Below are 18245 nucleotides of genomic sequence, written 5' to 3' on the forward strand. Positions count from 1 at the left end.
CAATCTTTGTCTCAATAGACCAGAGTATTTTGTTTCTCATGGTCTGAGAGTCCTTCAGGTGCATTTTGGCAGGCAGGCTGCCATGTGCTTTCTGCTAAGGAGTGGCTTCTGTCTGGCCACTCTACCATACAGGCCTGATTGGTGGATTGCTGCAGAGATATTTATCTAGGGTGGCCAATCCTGGGATCGGCGGGATCCCGGCCTAAAACTGTGCGGGATTCAATCCCAGGATTGAAACTTCCAATCCCGGGGATTTTGGTACTGGCCACCAACCTATTTTTGGATATGTTGGGTAGCGTTCAGCGTCCTCAGGATGCTCAGATGCTGCCTGGCTCCCCCTGCTTACCTCCCACGGCTCTGGCTGTCCTGCGCAGCGCGACATGAAGTCAGGGGTCACGCTACGCAGCCACCTGCCCAGCTGCCGCACCTCAACCACCGCACTGGCTGCCCAATCACATAGGAAGTGTCCCACCCTCCCTCCCGGCCAGATTGCTGCGAGTTATCTGGCCTGGGCAAAGTGTGGGGTGGGGGGACACACTGAAATGCAGCCAATCCCAGTTATCTCGGGATTGAACATTTTTCAATCCCTATTCCCGGGATGTAAAAAATGGCCCGGGATTGGCCTCCCTATGGTTGTCCTTCTGGAAGGTTCTCCTCTCTTCACAGAGAAATGCTGTAGCTCTGACAGAGTGACCATCGGGTTCTTGGTCACCTTCCTAACTAAGGCCCTTTACCCCCGATCGCTCAGTTTAGGCGGCCGGCCAGTTCTAGGAAGAGTCCTGGTGGTTCCGAACTTCTTCCATTTATGGATGATGGAGGCCACTGTACTCATTGGGACCTTCAAAGCAGCAGATATTTTTCTGTACCCTTCCCCAGATTTGTGCCTTGAGACAATCCTGTCTCGGAGGTCTACAGACAATTCCTTTGACGTCATGCTTGGTATGTGCTTAGACATGCACTGTCAAGTGTGGGATCTTACATAGACAGGTGTGTGCCTTTCCAAATCATGTCCATTTAACTGAATTTACCACAGGTGGGCTCCAATTAAGCTGTAGGAACATCTCAAGGATGATTAGTGGAAACAGGATGCACCTGAGCTCAATTTTGAGCTTCATGGCAAAGGCTGTGAATACTTATGTACATGTGATTTCTTAGTTTTTTTATTTGTAATACATTTGCAAAAATAAAATAAATTTTTTTTTCACGTTGTCATTATGGGGTATTGGCCCTCATTCCGAGTTGATCGCACCAAGCAACATTTTGCTGCTGGTGCGATCAACTAATCTCCGCCTACAGAGGAGTGTATTTTAGCATAGCAGAGCTGCGAATGCTTGTGCAGCCCTGCTATGCTTAAAAAGTTTCCTGCAAAACAAGACCAGCCCTGGACATACTTACCCTGTGCAACGGATCCAGCGATGAAGGTCCCGGTCCTGACGTCAGACATCCGCCCTCCGTTCGCCTGGACACGCCTGCGTTTTTCTTACCACTCCCCAAAAACAGCAGCAAATGGTGAGTATCCGCCCCGGAACGCCTCCAGCCTAGCCATCTCCTTGCGATCGCCGCTGCGATTACATTTGTCGCTGGCGGCGGCGTTGCCCGGTGACCATCGTCACCAGGCAATAGCGCGCATTCGAAATGCGTCTGCCGCGCATGCGCATTTCCGACCCGTTCACACCGCAGCTAAGAACCGCTGCGTGCGAACGGGTCAGAATGACCCCCATTGTTTGTAGAATTTTGAGGGGAAAAAATTAATTTATCCCATTTTGGAATAATGCTGTAACATAACAAAAAAATGTGGAAAAAGTGAAGAACTGTAAATACTTTCCAGATGTACTGTAAGTGAAACCACCCTATGCTATCTAATGTGTAGGATTGATTTGCATATTAGTTTGCTGACAGAGAATGTTTGCAAACCAGTCCTTTAAATTAACAGTATAGGATAGTTAATTTATAGACAAACTATACCTGTGTATGCCCAGGCTGTAAGGCAGCAATTGTCCTCCTTAACACATGAATAATGTATATCTGCAATGTATATGTGGTCAGCATAAAGTTGCGCCTTGCACATTTGTAATTTTGTGCTATGTCAGTTCATGAAACATAACAACAAGCTATAATGAAGCAACCATCACATTACCTGCTACACTTCTGACCAACTTTACTGTTCCAGTTTTTTTTGGTTTTCCCCCCACGGCTACTACTAGGGACTCCAAAATGGAGCAATTTCTTCTCAGGCAGCGAGAAGAAATGTGTGGAAAGTACTTGGTTTAGACGTTCAAACAGAGGTTTGGGCATACGAACCACAACTTTAGAGGGGATTAGCCGCTATTCACAGCTAAATCCTGTCTATTTGGGCAAGGCACATATAAACTAATGGGTGCCTAATCAGAGCAGCAATCAAATTGCTCTGATGGGTGCCCATTATATTGGGCACCAAAACAAACATTTGAATCACCCCCTTAGAGACCCATGTCCATTATGCTAGAATATCCATTATGCTAGAACCACTGAAGTAGATATACTTGTTCTCAAGCAGCTTTGGAAGCCTCTGGGAAGAGGACATGTTATTTCAAGATCCTCCTTCACAGGAGGCGTTGACAAAAATGGGCCAGGTCCTGGTCATTCCTATAATAGCAGGGCTCCTGCTTGTGATGTCATGTTATAGTGGAAACCTGTCTAGGCTGTCTAACAATAGTCAGATGATTAAGATCTTTTGCAGTTCCCAAAAGCTTGAGTATGTGGGCGTGTTGCCAATTTTTTTGGGAGTTCGATGCAGATTTTCTGGCATCATCTACGGAGCTGCGTCAGACAATCTGAGTAGCCTCAGGCTCACTCAGATGGTCAATGTTTTTGCAGTATCTTAGGAAGTCTTAGGACACAGCAGCGAATCACAAAAGTAGTCAGGAAGCATCTATTTACACTGCTGCATTAGCATATTTTCACATTACAGCTGCTGCAGCGGGCATGGGACGCTGCAGGTTGTCCCGTCCATCAGGGATTTTGTTTTGCCTGCTTCAGGCAGGCGAAACCAAAGCCCCAGAAACAGCCTCGTTTCCGTGCGAAAAACGGGGCTGTTTCTACTGAAAACACACAGGTTTCACTGAAACTGTGTGTTTTCAGGAGAAAGGGCTTTTTTTTTTTTTACAGGTGATCAATCTGGATAGCCTGTAAAAAAAAAAAAAAAAAAAAAAAAAAAATCGGGGTGATTTACCAGGCCTAATAGGATATCCTCCGTAATGTATTTGTAAATATTAATCATATCTCCTTTCAGATGTCTCTTTTCTAATGTAAACATATCTAACCTAAATAGCCTTTCCTCATAATCTAATGACTCTAAGCCCTTAATAAATTTTGTAGCTCTTCTCTGAACCTTTTCAAGTTCCATGAGGTTTTTTTTATAATGTGACGCCCAGAACTGTATACTGTATTCTAGATGCGGCCGTACCAATGATTTATACAGTGGCAGGATTACACTGGCTTCCCTTGTCTCTATTCTTTGTTTTATTCATGCTAATACCTTATTTGCCTTTACTGCTGCATCCCGACATTGGGCATTGCTGCTAAGGGGGATATTCAATTAGTGACAAATTTTCTGACAGTCGGAAAATTGGTACTAATTCGACCTATGTGTATTCAATAGTGGGTGTTTTCGCCCATTTTTGGATCCATTTTCACCCATGCCTTTTCGTTTTTTTTGGTCGAATCGGCATGGGCAAAAACGGACCTAAAAAAATGGCCGAAAACGTCCGCAAATTTGACAGAACGCATGTATCTGCGGTGAATTCGCCGATCCACGTGAATAGATCGAATGTAAATTCGACCTAAAAATGGCCAAAAAGTGTGCCTTTTTTTCTACTGGTCGAAAAAACGGCACTAATTGAATACCCCCTAAGACTACTATCAATGAGCACCCCCAAATCCTTCTCCTTTACTGATTTTCCTACATTTACCACATTTAATTTATTGATTACGTGTTTGTTTAAGTCCCAAAATGCATAACTTTAAATTTCTCAACATTAAACCTCAAACTCCACTTAACTGCCCAAACCTCCAGTTAAATTAAGTCATCCTGTAGAGTCTGCATCCTGATCTGATTTAATTATCTTACACAGTTTAGTGTCATCTGCAAAAATGGACACTTTGCTCTCAAGACCATCTCCTATGTTATTAATGAATATGTTAAACAGAAGTGACCCTAGTACAGACCCTCGAGGTACACCACTTAATACTTTAGCCCAGCTTGAAAATGTTCCATTGGCCACCACTCTCTGTTCCCCAATTTTCCAAATAATTTTTGACCCAAGTACATATGTTGCTTCCTAGGCCAAGCTGTCTTAATTTATAAATCAACCTCATGTGAGGCACTGTGTCAAAGGCTTTAGCAAAATCTAAAAAGATAATCAGATTTCAACTGAATTATTTCTGAAGTCTTCACATTTTGGATCTGAGCTAAATTATCAGTAATTTTCAACTTTTGAACAAAGTAACATAAGTCATTACACAACCTATGCTCTTCTTTATTATTTTTCTGAAATTTTGAATGTCTTATAGCGGTATCCGGTCTTTAGGTCGACAGCACTTAGGTTGACACTTATTAGTTCAACCACTATTGGTCGAAATGGTCACTAGGTCGACATGGCAAAGGTCGACATGAGTTTTTCACATTTTTGGTTAATTTTTTAAAACTTTTTGTTACATTACAATTCATGTGGACTACGATTGGGAATAGTAACACGTGCCGAGTGCAGCGGCAGCAGAGCCAGACACCTTGCCCGAAGCATGGCAAGTGAAGCGAGGGGACACGGTGCACTAATTGGGGTTCCCGGTCACTTTACGAAGAAAATGACGCCACAAAATATATAAAAAAACTTATGTCGACCTAATGACTGTGTCAACCTATTTCAGGTGTTCACTTAGTCATTGTCGACCAATAGTGGTCAACCTAGTTACTGTCGACCCTATGATCCAGACCTCTTATAGCTTACCTCCCAACATTTATGATGTAGGACAGAGTATGAATGCTGCTACAAAGCATGTATAGTGGCACTTGATATACTGGCTGTCAGGATACCGGCACTCTGCATACCGACGCCAGAATCCCGACCACCGGTATACCGACAAGTATTCTCCCTCTTGGGGTGTCTGCGACACCCCTAGAAGGAGAATAAATAGCGTGGCGCACCACCGTGCCCTAGCATGGCGAGCGCAGCGAGGCCGCAAGGGGCTCTTTTCCGCTGGACCCGCTGCTGGCATTCCGGCGGTCGGGATCCCGGCGCTGGGATCCCAAGCGCCGGCAAGTCACACCACACCCGAAATAGGCATGATGATCCTGCTACAAGGAGGTGTGATCATATCACATTTGTACACACAAGATGCATGCACATCACCCCAGGGGCTTGCATGGCATGCCTGAAATGTGGACAGTTACCATCCCCTGTCCTCCACAAAGCAGCTGGTACACAGTGGCGGTTCTTGCCACGGGCAAGCGGTACTTTTGCCCAGGGCGCCGCCTTCCGGAGGGCGCCGGCGCCATCCGGAGGGCGCCGCACCAGGGCAAGATCCGCCACTGTGCCCCCCGCAGTGCCCTGCTGTGCCCCCCGCTTTGAAGGGAACCAGACGCGTAGCGTCTAGTTTCCCTTCATTGAGAGGACCTTAGTTGTGCGGTGCGCGATGACGTCATCGCGCACCGCACAGCAAAGGTCCTCTCCATGAAGGGAAACTAGACGCTACGGTCTAGTTTCCCTTCATGGAGAGGACCTTTGCTGTGCGATGCGCGATGACGTCATCGCGCACCGCACAACATACTGGCACAGACACTAGGGGTCATAATTGACCTCTAGTGTCTATGCTGTTCTATGGGAGAGACGTTATAACGTCTCTCCCATAGATCGAAGAGAGGAGAAGAGCGGCGGCGCCGGCGGAGGCGGTCTGGATCAGGAATGGGGATGGTAAGTATAATTTTTTTTATTTTATTTTTCTTTCAGCGCCGTGGCCACGCCCCCATTTGAAGCCACGCCCCTATATTTTGCCCGGGGCGCCACAAGGCAAAGAACCGGCCCTGCTGGTACACACAACATCACTTAGTAGTACAGATTTTTCAATTGTAAAGAATAAGAACAAAAATCCTGATATATGGGATGGCAGAGCAGTCCCCTGAAATTGGGATTATACCATCTATATCAGGACATTTCAGAGATATGGTATAGCTCTAGTGTGTAGATTATTTATTGACATTTAAAATGATATTACTGTAAATTAAGTATTATTATTCCTAATTTTCTGCAGATCCCTTGCCCCCTGCTGCCCCTAATGACGTCAGAATAGGTGACCTAACTTTTGCCCATAATGGCACTGTGAGCGTGCACATTATCTGGGCCCCTCCAAAAGAACAAGACTTAAAAATTCATCATTACAGAATCTCATGGAGCAGTAGCGCTACTGGAGAGCTGCAATCAGTGCGCAAGACGAACAGTTGGAGGATGACTGATGGGGTGCGTAACGGCTAAAATTCAACTTCCATCCAGATGCAGTCACCTGCTTTTCTTGGAAGATAAAATTATGGTTTCTTTTTATACAGGCAAATACTGAAATTACTTTGATCAGTCTGCTGCCTAATACGGAATATTTGGTGAAAATACAAGCAGTTTCTTACTGGAGACAGAAAAGAATGAAGAGTCTGCAATCACAGATCATTTTCAGTACTGCACAGCAAGGTGTGTTACTGACCATTAGAAATCTCACAATGGTACATACTATATATGTTCACCGGGATGCAGTTAAGTTGCCGACGGTCAACCGGAATCCCAACTGCTGACAATGCAGACAGCCGGTATCCCGGGTACCAGGGTCTATTCCCACTCGTGGGTGTTCACGAAACCCATAGAGTGGGAACAGAACCTGTGTTGAGCGCAGCGAGCCACCAAGCCCGCAAGGGAACTCTTTGCGCTCGCCCGGCTGCAAGCATACTAACGGCCAGGATGCCGCTGTCGGTATGCTGCCTGTATGTCATACTGATTCCTGTTCACCATACAGGTTAAACAGCCATGCAATATAAACTAATGTATAACAAAATAGGATGAACATATTCTGTTCTGCTGTCATTTTCTTTTTCCTGTTTTGATGTACAGATTTAGAATCAGCAAGCCAGAAATCCCCTGCGGATGCGTGTAATGACATAGCCAAATCATACAGACCTAGCTGCAAGAGCACTCTGCGTGCATATTCTTTTTACCACAATAATCAGATACAAATAAAACTGTCCTGGAAGGCAATGTCAGGTAAGAGAGTTATGCATTCTCCTGCCCAATTTTAATTAATTAAAAATTAAAGTTGTCTATAGTTGTGACAGCAAATCTGAACATATGAGCAAGCCTGTCTTAACAGCATAGTAGGCCCTGGGTAAATCAATGCACTGAGGTGCCTACACACCCATTCGCTCGGAAACAGGGCCGTTTCCGGGGATTTGATTTCACCGGCCCAAGGCCGATGAAACAAAATCCCAGCGAACTGCAGTGCCCCATGCCCGCCGCGGCAGCAGCAGGCTGGGAGCCCAGGAGCCAGCACTCAGCACTGGGATCCCGGCATGGAAGCCAGGGCAGTGGCGTGACCCGCATTCCCTCTTCCCCCGCCAGCGGGAGCGGTCATGTAATCGGGGGGAAGCCAGAAGTGGTGCGGTCAGGAGCCAGCACCCGGTTCAGTACAGCAGAAAAACCCAGATAGGCTGCAGCTCGAACCACCTTATCGGGACTAATAGGATAGCCCTGGGCGATATCATTACCTGCAGTAATGTACCCCAAAGGATGGTATCCTATTAGCTGTGGTGAGTTACAGCAGCTAAAGAATTCCTCAGGGACTATCCAATTAGCCCCATAAACCATCACTTATTGTGGCTTATGCTTCACGTGCCTCAAGCACGTGAAGCAGAATCCCCGATAACCAGCCCCAGGAGACTCGTTTTCAGACAGTAACACACAGCCGAGAAGGGACCTCATTCTGAGTTGATCGCTCGCTAGCTGCTTTTAGCAGCATTGCAAACGCTAGGCCGCCGTCCTCTGGGAGTGTATCTTAGCCTAGCAGAATAGCGAACGAAAGATTAGCAGAACTGCTACTAAATAATTTCCTGCAGTTTCTGAGTAGCTCCAGACCTACTCCTAGACTGCGATCACCTCAGTCCGTTTAGTTCCTGCTTTGACGTCACAAACACGCCCTGCGTTCGGCCAGCCACTCCCCCGTTTCTCCAGCCACTCCTGCGTTTTTCCCTGGCACGCCTGCGTGTTTTAGCACACTCCCGGAAAACGCTCAGTTACCTCCCAGAAACGCCCCTTTCCTGTCAATCACTCCCCGATTAGCAGTGCGACTAAAAAGCGCTGCAGGAACACCAGCAAATCTACTAAGTTTTGTGTTAAATAACTTAGCGCATGCGCGCTGCGTACCATGCGCATGCGCAATTTCCACCTATTCGCTGCATTGCGAAAAACGGCAATGAGCGAACAACTCTGAATGACCACCCATGAGTGAATTACTGCATGGTAAAAACGGGTTATAATTGGAAAACCGTGCGGTGAATCACTGCTTGTAATAGAATACCGCCCTAAAGCATTATCAGTGTGAGGTTTGAATGTTCTCCCTATGTTTGCATAGTATCCTCCAGGTGCTCCAGTTTCCTCCCTCACTTCAAAAAACAGGAATTTAATACCAACCGGTAATTCCTTTTCTCTTAGTCCGTAGTGATACTGGGGTCTTGTACTTTAGTACCATGGGGTATAGATCGGGTCCACTGGAGCATGACACTTTAAAACCTTTAGTGTGTGTATGTGTGTGGTGGCTCCTCCCCTCTATGCCCCTACTACCAGACTCAGTCTAGGAAAACTGTGCCCGAGGAGACGGACATAATATGAGAGAAGAACAATACAACAGCGGTGAGGCAACAAGCCAACACACAACCATTAATGAAAGGAGGGCGCTAACCAGAACAGAGGATAGCAACACCAACCTAACCAGGATAGCACAGCTATCCCAACAACTTAACTGGACTGCAACACCAATCCAACCAAATACTTACACAGGTAAACAGGAACGAAGCACTGAGGCGTGTGCCGAGTATCCACTACGGACTAGGAGAAAAGGAATTACCGGTAGGTATTAAATTCCTATTTTCTCTTACATCCTAGTGGATACTGGGGCCTTGTACTTTAGTACCAAAGCTCCCAAATAGGTGGGAGAGTGCTGATACCCCTGTAAAACCGCCTGACCAAACTGAAGGTCATCCTTGGCCAAGGTGTCGAACCTATAGAATTTTACAAACGTGTTTGAACCAGACCAAGTAGCAGCCTGGCACAACTGAAGAGCCGATACACCCCGGCCAGCCGACCAGGAAGATCCCACAGACCTCGTTGAGTGGGCCTGAATAGACGTCGGCAAGAGCAGAGCCGCCGAAGTATAGGCCTGTTGAATGGGTAACCTGAGCAAGCGAGCACTAGATTGCTTAGAAGCTGGCCGACCAATCTTGGAGGCATCATAAAGGACAAACAGCGAGTCAGATTTCCTATGACAGGCCGTCCGTTTGATATAAATCCTCAGAGCCCTGACCACATCCAAGGACTCAGGACCAACGGAAGCGTCAGACAACACTGGAATCACAATAGGTTGATTCACATAAAAGGTTGACACCACTTCATACAAAAACTGAGACGGGTCCTAAGTTCCACTCTGTCTTCATGAAATATCAAATAAGGGCTCTTACAGGATCAGGCCCCCAATTCAGATATGTCTGGCAGACGCCAATGCTAATAACATCACCTTCTTCCAGATGAGAAATTTTAACTCCCCCATATGTAAGGGTTCAAACCAGTCAGACTGGAGAGAGGACAGAACCATATTGTGGTCCCACGGAGCTGTGGGAGAGATAAAGGGCGGTTGCAACTGAAGAACACCCTTCAGAAAAGTTTGAACTTCAGGCACCATGGCAAGTTGTTTCTGGAAGAAAATAGAGAGCGCAGAAATCTGAACCTTGATGGAGCCTAACTGTAGGCCCATATCCACTCCCGCTTGCAGGAAAAGTTAAAAACGACCGATTCTAAATTCCACGGGAGACACCTTTCTACTTTCACACCAGGAAACTTACTTTTTCCAGATACAATGATAATGTTTTGACGTCACCATCTTCCTGGCTTGCTCCATGGTGGAAATAACCCGGGAGGGAAGACCTTTTCTTGCTAGAATCTGCTTGTCAACTTCCAAGCCGTCAAATGTAGCCGATGTAAGTGTGGATAGACGAACGGACCTTGCTGAAGAAGATCGTTTTGGAGCGGCAGAGGCCAGGGATCCTCCAGAGCCATGGCTAGGAGGTCCGAGTACCACGCTCGTCTAGGCCAATCTGAGGCAATTAGAATTTCTAGAACGCTTTCCCTTTTTAATCTTTTTAGAACTCTTTGGATTAGCGGTAGAGGAGGGAACAGGTACACAAACTGGTACGGCCAAGGCGTTGTCAGCGCGTCCACTGCTACAGCCTGCGGATCCCTCGTTCTGGAACAGTAACGGCATAGCTTCTTGTTGAGACGAGAAGCCATCAGTTCTATCTGTGGACAGCCCCACCAGTGAATTAATTGCTGAAACACCTGGGGATGTAGACCCCATTCCCCCAGGTGGAGGTCGTGTCTGCTGAGGAAGTCCGCTTCCCAGTTGACCACTCCTGCAATGAATATGGCTGAGATGGCCCTTGTGTTGGCCTCAGTCCAGAGGATTTTTGACACTTCTTGTATCGCTATTCTGCTTCTTGTTCCCCCTTGTCGGTTTATGTATGCCACCGCCGTGGCGTTGTCTGATTGAACCTGGATCGCTCGATCCCTCAGGAGATGAGAAGCTTGCAGAAGAGCATTGTGAACTGCCCTGAGTTCCAGGACGTTTATCGGTAGATTCCTGAACCGACCATATCCCCTGAAACTGGGCCCCTTGGGTCACAGCCCCCCAACCCCGGAGGCTGGCATCCGATGTCAGTAGAATCCACGAGTGGATATTGAAATTCCTGCCTTCTACCAGGTGAGGAACTTGTAGCCACCATAACAGAAATCCGGGCTTTCGGAGATAAGGTCACTTCCTGATGCATGTGAAGGTGAGACCCCAACCATTTGTCCAGCAGATCCAGCTGAAAAGGCCGGGCATGAAATCTGCCATATTGGATTGCCTCGTAAGCAGCAACCATCTTGCCCAGCAAACGTATGCAAAGATGTATGGACACCTTGAGAGGACAGAGCACTGAGCGAACCAAAGCCTGGATGGGCAAGGCCTTGTCCAGCGGGAGAAATACCTTTTGAGATACTGTATCTAGTATCATTCCCAGGAATTGGAGATGTTGGGTCGGTTCCAGGTGAGATTTCTGGAAATTTACTCATCCACCCATGATCCGTAAGCAGGAGAGTCGTCAGATTGGTGCTGTGCAGCAGATGTTCCATGGACATAACCTTTATCAGGAGATCGTCCAAGTAGGGGACTATGTTGACTCCCATCCTGCACAGTTGCAGCATCATCTCCGCCATGACTTTGGTGAAAACCCTCTGAGCTGTGGACAGGCCAGAGGGCAAGGCCTGAAACTGGAAGTGGTCATCCAAGATGGCGAACCTGAGGTAAGCCTGATGAGGGGGCCACATGGGAATGTGTAGGTAAGCATCCTTGACATCCAGGGATACTAAGAATTCCCCCTCCTCCAGACCGGACACCACTGCCCGCAGGTATTCCATCTTGAATTTGGACACCCGCAGATACAGGTTTAGAGACTTCAGGTTTAAGATGGGCCACACCTAACCCAAATCTAACTCTCTCTGCACATGTTATATCTGCCCCCCTGCAGTACACATGGTTTTGCCGAACTGCTAACAAATTTGGTGCTGCGATCAACTCTGAATTACCCTCTTTGTAACTTCGGCATCGGTTAGAGGGTGGCGGCTAGCTGCTGGCATGGGCACACATACTAAAGATCAGTACCTCAGGAGCTCAGTGTCCTGTCAGCTGAGATTACAAACGATTAACCCTCAGGAGGTTGGTTCGGTCCCCCCTCAAAGTCCCACGAAGCAGGTAGCCTAGTTGCCAACTGGAGCTACCTGAAAATAACTAAAATAAAAGCAAACTCTCTGGAGCTCCAGAGAAATGCACACGGCTCCTTGGGCACATTTTTCTGACTCTGGTAGGAGGGGCATAGGGGGGAGGAGCCAGCACACACATACACACACTAAAGGTTTTAAAGTGCCAGGCTCCAGTGGACCTGATCTATACCCCATAGTACTAAAGTTCAAGACCCCAGTATCCACTAGGATGTAAGAGAACACATACTGGTAAATTCACTGGCTTCTGATAAAGCAAAAAAAAGAATAAATAATCCAGGTGTTTGTGTGTGGCCATGTGGTAAGTAATACAGACTGTAAGCTCTACTGAGGCAAGGGCTGATTTGTTTAAAAAAATATATAGTGTGTGTGTGTGTATATATATATATATATAAATATACACATACACTATATATATATATTTTTTTTAAAAAAAATTTATGTCACATTATGGCCTTTTTAGTAGTGAGGTGACAGTACATCATTTTTAGCTGTATTCTAGTGATATTTAAGGCATAGACATGAACATAGGTCAGGACAATTGATGTTGGGTTGTGACCGCAAATGTTTTAATCAAAATATATTCAGATTTGCAGTGGTAAGGTGAAGTACTGACAACTGTCTGTTTCTTTCTCTTTATGTCACCTCTTGCAAAGTAATATCATGGCAATACATTAACCTATGTCTAAATATATTTCTTTGTATCTACAGATAACTATGTGGAGCCATACACTTACGTAATAAAGTGGAAACCAATTGTGTGCGACAGTAATGAAACTTTCTCTGAGGGAAAGGCAGTTGTTAAGGTGAGACGTACCTGAGTAATATGTTCATTTATAGCCAATAACCGCTGCCGCCTATATTCATTAACCTTTAATAAATGTCATACATGCCACAAATCTCTTTATTACAGTACACAAACACGCACGCACACACATGGGTAAATTTACTAAGGAGTGAGTTTTTCAGGAGTGGAAATGTTGCCCATAGCAACCAGATTTCACTTAACATTTATCTAGCTGCTTCTAGAACAGCGGTGGCCAACCTGTGGCTCTTTCTTTATTCAAATGTGGCTCCCAACACTCTAAATCATGTGACCACAACAGATACAGAAACCGCTGCACTCCAGCCAGACACGCAGAAGCACTACAGGGACTGAAAACTGAAGAAGTCAGATACTAGAGGTGAGACACCCACAAGCAAACAGAGGACACATTAGGGACTGCTGCAATGGCACAAGTTGATGGGGGGGCTGTAGTGATACATGAGGGTGGGCTAGAGTGACGCATGGCAGAGCTGGCTGGAGAGACACTGGAGGTCTTGGCAGGAGTGATGTGGGAGGGTGCTAGAAGTAGTGACACATGGGAGATATGGCTGGAGTGACATAGGAGAGTGGTAGCAGGAGTGACACATGGGAGATATGGCTGGAGTGACATAGGAGGGTGGTAGCAGGAGTGACACATGGGAGATATGGCTGGAGTGACATAGGAGGGTGGTAGCGGGAGTGACACATGGGAGATATGGCTGGAGTGACATAGGAGTGTGGTAGCAGTAGTGACACATGGGGGAGCTGGCTGGAGTGACAGGAGGGTGCTGGAAAAAGTGACACATGGGAGAGCTGGCTGTAGTGACATAGGAGGGTGGTAGCAGGAGTGACACATGGGAAAGTTGGCTGGAGTGACACAGCAGGGTCTTGGCAGTAGTGACACATGGGAGACCTGGCTGGAGTGACACAGCAGGGTCTTAGCAGTAGTGACACATGGGAGAGCTGGCTGGAGTGACACAGCAGGGTCTTAGCAGTAGTGACACATGGGAGAGCTGGCTGGAGTGACACGGGGGAGGCTGGCTGGAGTGACATAGGAGGGTTCTAGCAGGAGAGACACATGGAAGAGCTAGCTGGAGTGACAGGAGGGTGTTGGCTGGTGTGACACATGGGAGAGCTAGCATGAGTGACACGGAGAGCTGGCTGAAGTGACATAGGAGGGTGCTAGCAGGAGTGACACATGGAGGAGCTGGCTGGAATGACAGGAGGGTGTTGGCTGGAGTGACACATGGGGGAACTGGCTGGAGTGACACAGCAGGGTCTTGGCAGTAGTAACACATGGGCGACCTGGCTGGAGTGACACAGCAGGGTCTTGGCAGTAGTGACACATGGGAGAGCTGGCTGGAGTGACACGGGGGAGCTGGCTGTAGTGACATCGGAGGGTGCTAGCAGGAGTGACACATGAAAGAGCTGGCTGGAGTGACAGGAGGGTGTTGGCTGGAGTGACAAATGGGGGAGCTGGCTGGAGTGACACAGCAGGGTCTTGGCAGTAGTGACACATGGGTGAGCTGGCTGGAGTGACATAGGAGGGTGCTAGCAGGAGTGACACATGGAGGAGCTGGCTGGAATGACAGGAGCGTGTTGGCTGGAGTGACACATGGGGGAACTGGCTGGAGTGACCCAGCAGGGTCTTGGCAGTAGTAACACATTGGAGACCTGGCTGGAGTGACACAGCAGGGTCTTGGCAGTAGTGACACATGGGAGAGCTGGCTGGAGTGACACGGGGGAGCTGGCTGTAGTGACATAGGAGGGTGCTAACAGGAGTGACACATGGAAGAGCTGGCTGGAGTGACAGGAGGGTGTTGGCTGGAGTGACAAATGGGGGAGCTGGCTGGAGTGACACAGCAGGGTCTTGGCAGTAGTGACACATGGGAGAGCTGGCTGGAGTGACATAGGAGGGTGCTAGCAGGAGTGACACATGGAAGAGCTGGCTGGAGTGACAGGAGGGTGTTGGCTGGAGTGACACGAGAGAGCTAGCAGGAGTGACATGGGGGAGCTGGCTGGAGTGACATAGGAGGGTGCTAGCAGGAGTGACACATGGGGGAGCTGGCTGGAGTGACAGGAGGGTGTTGGCTAAAGTGACACATGGGGGAGCTGCTGGAGTGACACAGCAGGGTCTTGGCAGTAGTGACACATGGGAGAGCTGGCTGGAGTGACACGGGGGAGCTGAACTTTATTATGTGAATCTGGCTTTTTCAATTATATTTTGTGAAAGTGGCTTTTTCAATGGATCTGGCTTTAAAAATTTTATTTTATGTCGTTCTGGCTTTTTCAATGTATTTTATACCAGGGGTGTGGTCTAGCAGGCACAAGGCCACATTCCATTTTTGCATGCGCGCCATCGGCTCGATGTCGGCTCTTTGACGTACCTAACAAGGTTTTTTGGCTCTTTGTCACTGACTGGTTAGCCACCCCTGTTCTAGAAGATAATAGTTAGAATCTGACTGGTTGCTATGGGCAACATCTCCACTTCTACAAAAACTCACATCTTAGTAAATATACCTGAGAGAGAGCAAGAGAGAGAGAGTGTGTGTATTTGGCACTAACGCTCAACCAGCAGTTGCTGTATGTATGTATATATATATTATCCAAAAAACAGTGTCTACAGGTGCGCTGGTAGTTAAAAGGTAATAGTTCTCAGTCCACAGGTAATCCACTCTGGGCTGTAGCACACCGCAGCAACTCTCCTTAGAAGGCTCAGGACTCTTATGAGCATTAAATAGCGAGAATGGAGAATGAAGAGAGTGCGCTCATAGGGGGTCATTCCGAGTTGTTCGCTCGTTGCCGATTTTCGCTATACTGCGATTAGTCGCTTACTGCGCATGCGCAAGGTTCGCAGAGCGCATGCGCTTAGTTATTTTACACAAAAGTTAGGTATTTTACTCACGGCATAACAAAGCTTTTTCATCGCTGTGCTGATCGTAGTGTGATTGACAGGAAGTGGGTGTTTCTGGGTGGAAACTGGGCGTTTTATGGGAGTGTGCGGAAAAACGCAGGCGTTCGAGTTGCAAAACGCAGGAGTGGCTGGAGAAACGGGGGAGTGGTTGGGCAAACGCTGGGTGTGTTTGTGACGTCGAACCAGGAACGAAAAGGACTGAGCTGGTCGCAATGGCTGAGTAAGTCTGGAGCTACTCAGAAACTGCAGGGTAATCGTTACGAGAAAATTAGCGAAGCTTTCATTAGCAATTCTGCTATGCTAAGATACACTCCCAGTAGGCGGCGGCTTAGCGTGTGCAATGCTGCTAAAAGCAGCTAGCGAGCGAACAACTCGGAATCACCCCCAGTGTGCAGATCAATTTTTATTTAAAAACACAAATGAAATAAAAACATCAAGTAATTCTACAGGACTCGTACCCTGAATAACCCACACCGTGGGCAGGTTAGCACTTATACTTGCCTGAGGACTTTTTGTGACTAACAGAGGATCAAATCCCTCTGTTAGATAAGAGGCCAGATCTGGGTTTCATTTGTGGCTCAGCGCGCCTGCCTCACAGCATGGACACGTCCAAGTGTATCACCTTACTGAGCCCCTGGAGCGCAGCCTGCAGTTGTGCTGCGCTCCTACCCTTGTGCTGCCATTCCTGCCAGCAACCCGCTAACTGGGACCCCGGCGCTGTACTCACCACTCTTCTATCCTCTGGCTCTGTTAGGGGTGGTGGCCTGCTGCTGGAGGGTACGCGCACCCCGTGGTGGGGCTTGCGAATGACTCCCTCAGGAGCTCAGTGACGTGTCAGCGGAGAAACGGGACCATTAACTCTTCAGGAAATTGGGCCATTCTCCCCCATAAGTCCCACGAAGCAGGCAGGCTGTTGACAATCAGCCCTGCCTGAAAACAACAACCACAAAATAAATGCAGAAAACTCTTCAGGAGCTTCCTTAAGCGTGACCGGCTCCTCCGGGCACATTTTCTAAACTGAGTCTGGTAGGAGGGGCATAGAGGGAGGAGCCAGTGCACACTATTGATTTCTTAAAGTGCCCAAGGCTCCTAGTGGACCCATCAATACCCCCCATGGTACTAATGTGGACCCCAGTAAGAGAAAATGGGATGCTGTCAATTTACCTACAATCAAAATCCATACAGTCAAAATATTGACAACCATTGACCGATGGTCAAAATACCGACAAGGTCAAAATACAGACATTAAAAATGTCGACACGGTAAAAATACAGACATTTAAAATGACGTCAGGTCAAAAAAAAATAGACAACAGTATTTAATGATTTTTTTAATTGAAACCAGCTTGTTCATTCATCCCAGTGGACGTGGAATATAATAGTGTGCCAGAAGTATGGCTAGCACATCGAGGCATGCGAGGGGACGTGGCACACTTATTCTGTGTCCATGTCGACCTGTGTTGACATACACAACCCAACAATCGGAAAAAACTTGTGTCGACTTTTTGACCTGTCAACATTTTAAATGTCGGTATTGTGACCGTGTTGACATTTTAAATGTCGGTATTTTGTCCATGTCGGTATTTTGACCGTCGGGATTTTGATTGTAGATAAATCATACTGATCCCGAAAAAAAAATATATATTTTTTACTTTATACAAAATAATAAGAATTTACTTACCGATAATTCTATTTCTCGTAGTCCGTAGTGGATGCTGGGGACTCCGTCAGGACCATGGGGAATAGCGGCTCCGCAGGAGACAGGGCACAAAAATAAAGCTTTAGGATTAGGTGGTGTGTACTGGCTCCTCCCCCTATGACCCTCCTCCAAGCCTCAGTTAGGATACTGTGCCCGGACGAGCGTACACAATAAGGAAGGATATTGAATCCCGGGTAAGACTCATACCAGCCACACCAATCACACCGTATAACTTGTGATCTGAAACCCAGTTAACAGTATGACAAACGTAGGAGCCTCTGAACAGACGGCTCACAACAATAACAACCCGAATTTGTTTGTAACAATAACTATCTACAAGTATTGCAGACAATCCGCACTTGGGATGGGCGCCCAGCATCCACTACGGACTACGAGAAATAGAATTATCGGTAAGTAAATTCTTATTTTCTCTAACGTCCTAAGTGGATGCTGGGGACTCCGTCAGGACCATGGGGATTATACCAAAGCTCCCAAACGGGCGGGAGAGTGCGGATGACTCTGCAGCACCGAATGAGAGAACTCAAGGTCCTCCTCAGCCAGGGTATCAAATTTGTAGAATTTTGCAAATGTGTTTTCCCCTGACCAAGTAGCAGCTCGGCAGAGTTGTAATGCCGAGACCCCCCGGGCAGCCGCCCAGGATGAGCCCACTTTCCTTGTGGAATGGGCCTTGACAGATTTAGGTTGTGGCAAGCCTGCCACAGAATGTGCAAGT

General features: G+C 47.3%; 2 protein-coding genes across 2 annotated transcripts in view; both read left to right on the forward strand.

Annotated features, from left to right (window-relative positions):
* Positions 1–6506, forward strand: part of LOC134910900 (anosmin-1-like) — a 35301-nt gene extending 28795 nt beyond the window's left edge. Inside the window, exon 6 of the mRNA XM_063919287.1 lies at positions 6286–6506. Within this exon, the coding sequence (XP_063775357.1) occupies positions 6286–6506 (221 nt within the window). The remainder of the gene's footprint in view (positions 1–6285) is intronic.
* A 76-nt stretch (positions 6507–6582) lies between these two features.
* Positions 6583–18245, forward strand: part of LOC134909470 (anosmin-1-like) — a 91789-nt gene continuing 80126 nt past the window's right edge. Inside the window, exons 1-3 of the mRNA XM_063916360.1 lie at positions 6583–6713; positions 7128–7277; positions 12807–12901. Of these exons, the coding sequence (XP_063772430.1) occupies positions 6668–6713; positions 7128–7277; positions 12807–12901 (291 nt within the window). The 5' untranslated portion in view covers positions 6583–6667. The remainder of the gene's footprint in view (positions 6714–7127; positions 7278–12806; positions 12902–18245) is intronic.

The sequence above is a fragment of the Pseudophryne corroboree genome, chromosome 4, assembly GCF_028390025.1.
Source record: "Pseudophryne corroboree isolate aPseCor3 chromosome 4, aPseCor3.hap2, whole genome shotgun sequence".
In the NCBI taxonomy this organism is placed as follows: domain Eukaryota; kingdom Metazoa; phylum Chordata; class Amphibia; order Anura; family Myobatrachidae; genus Pseudophryne; species Pseudophryne corroboree.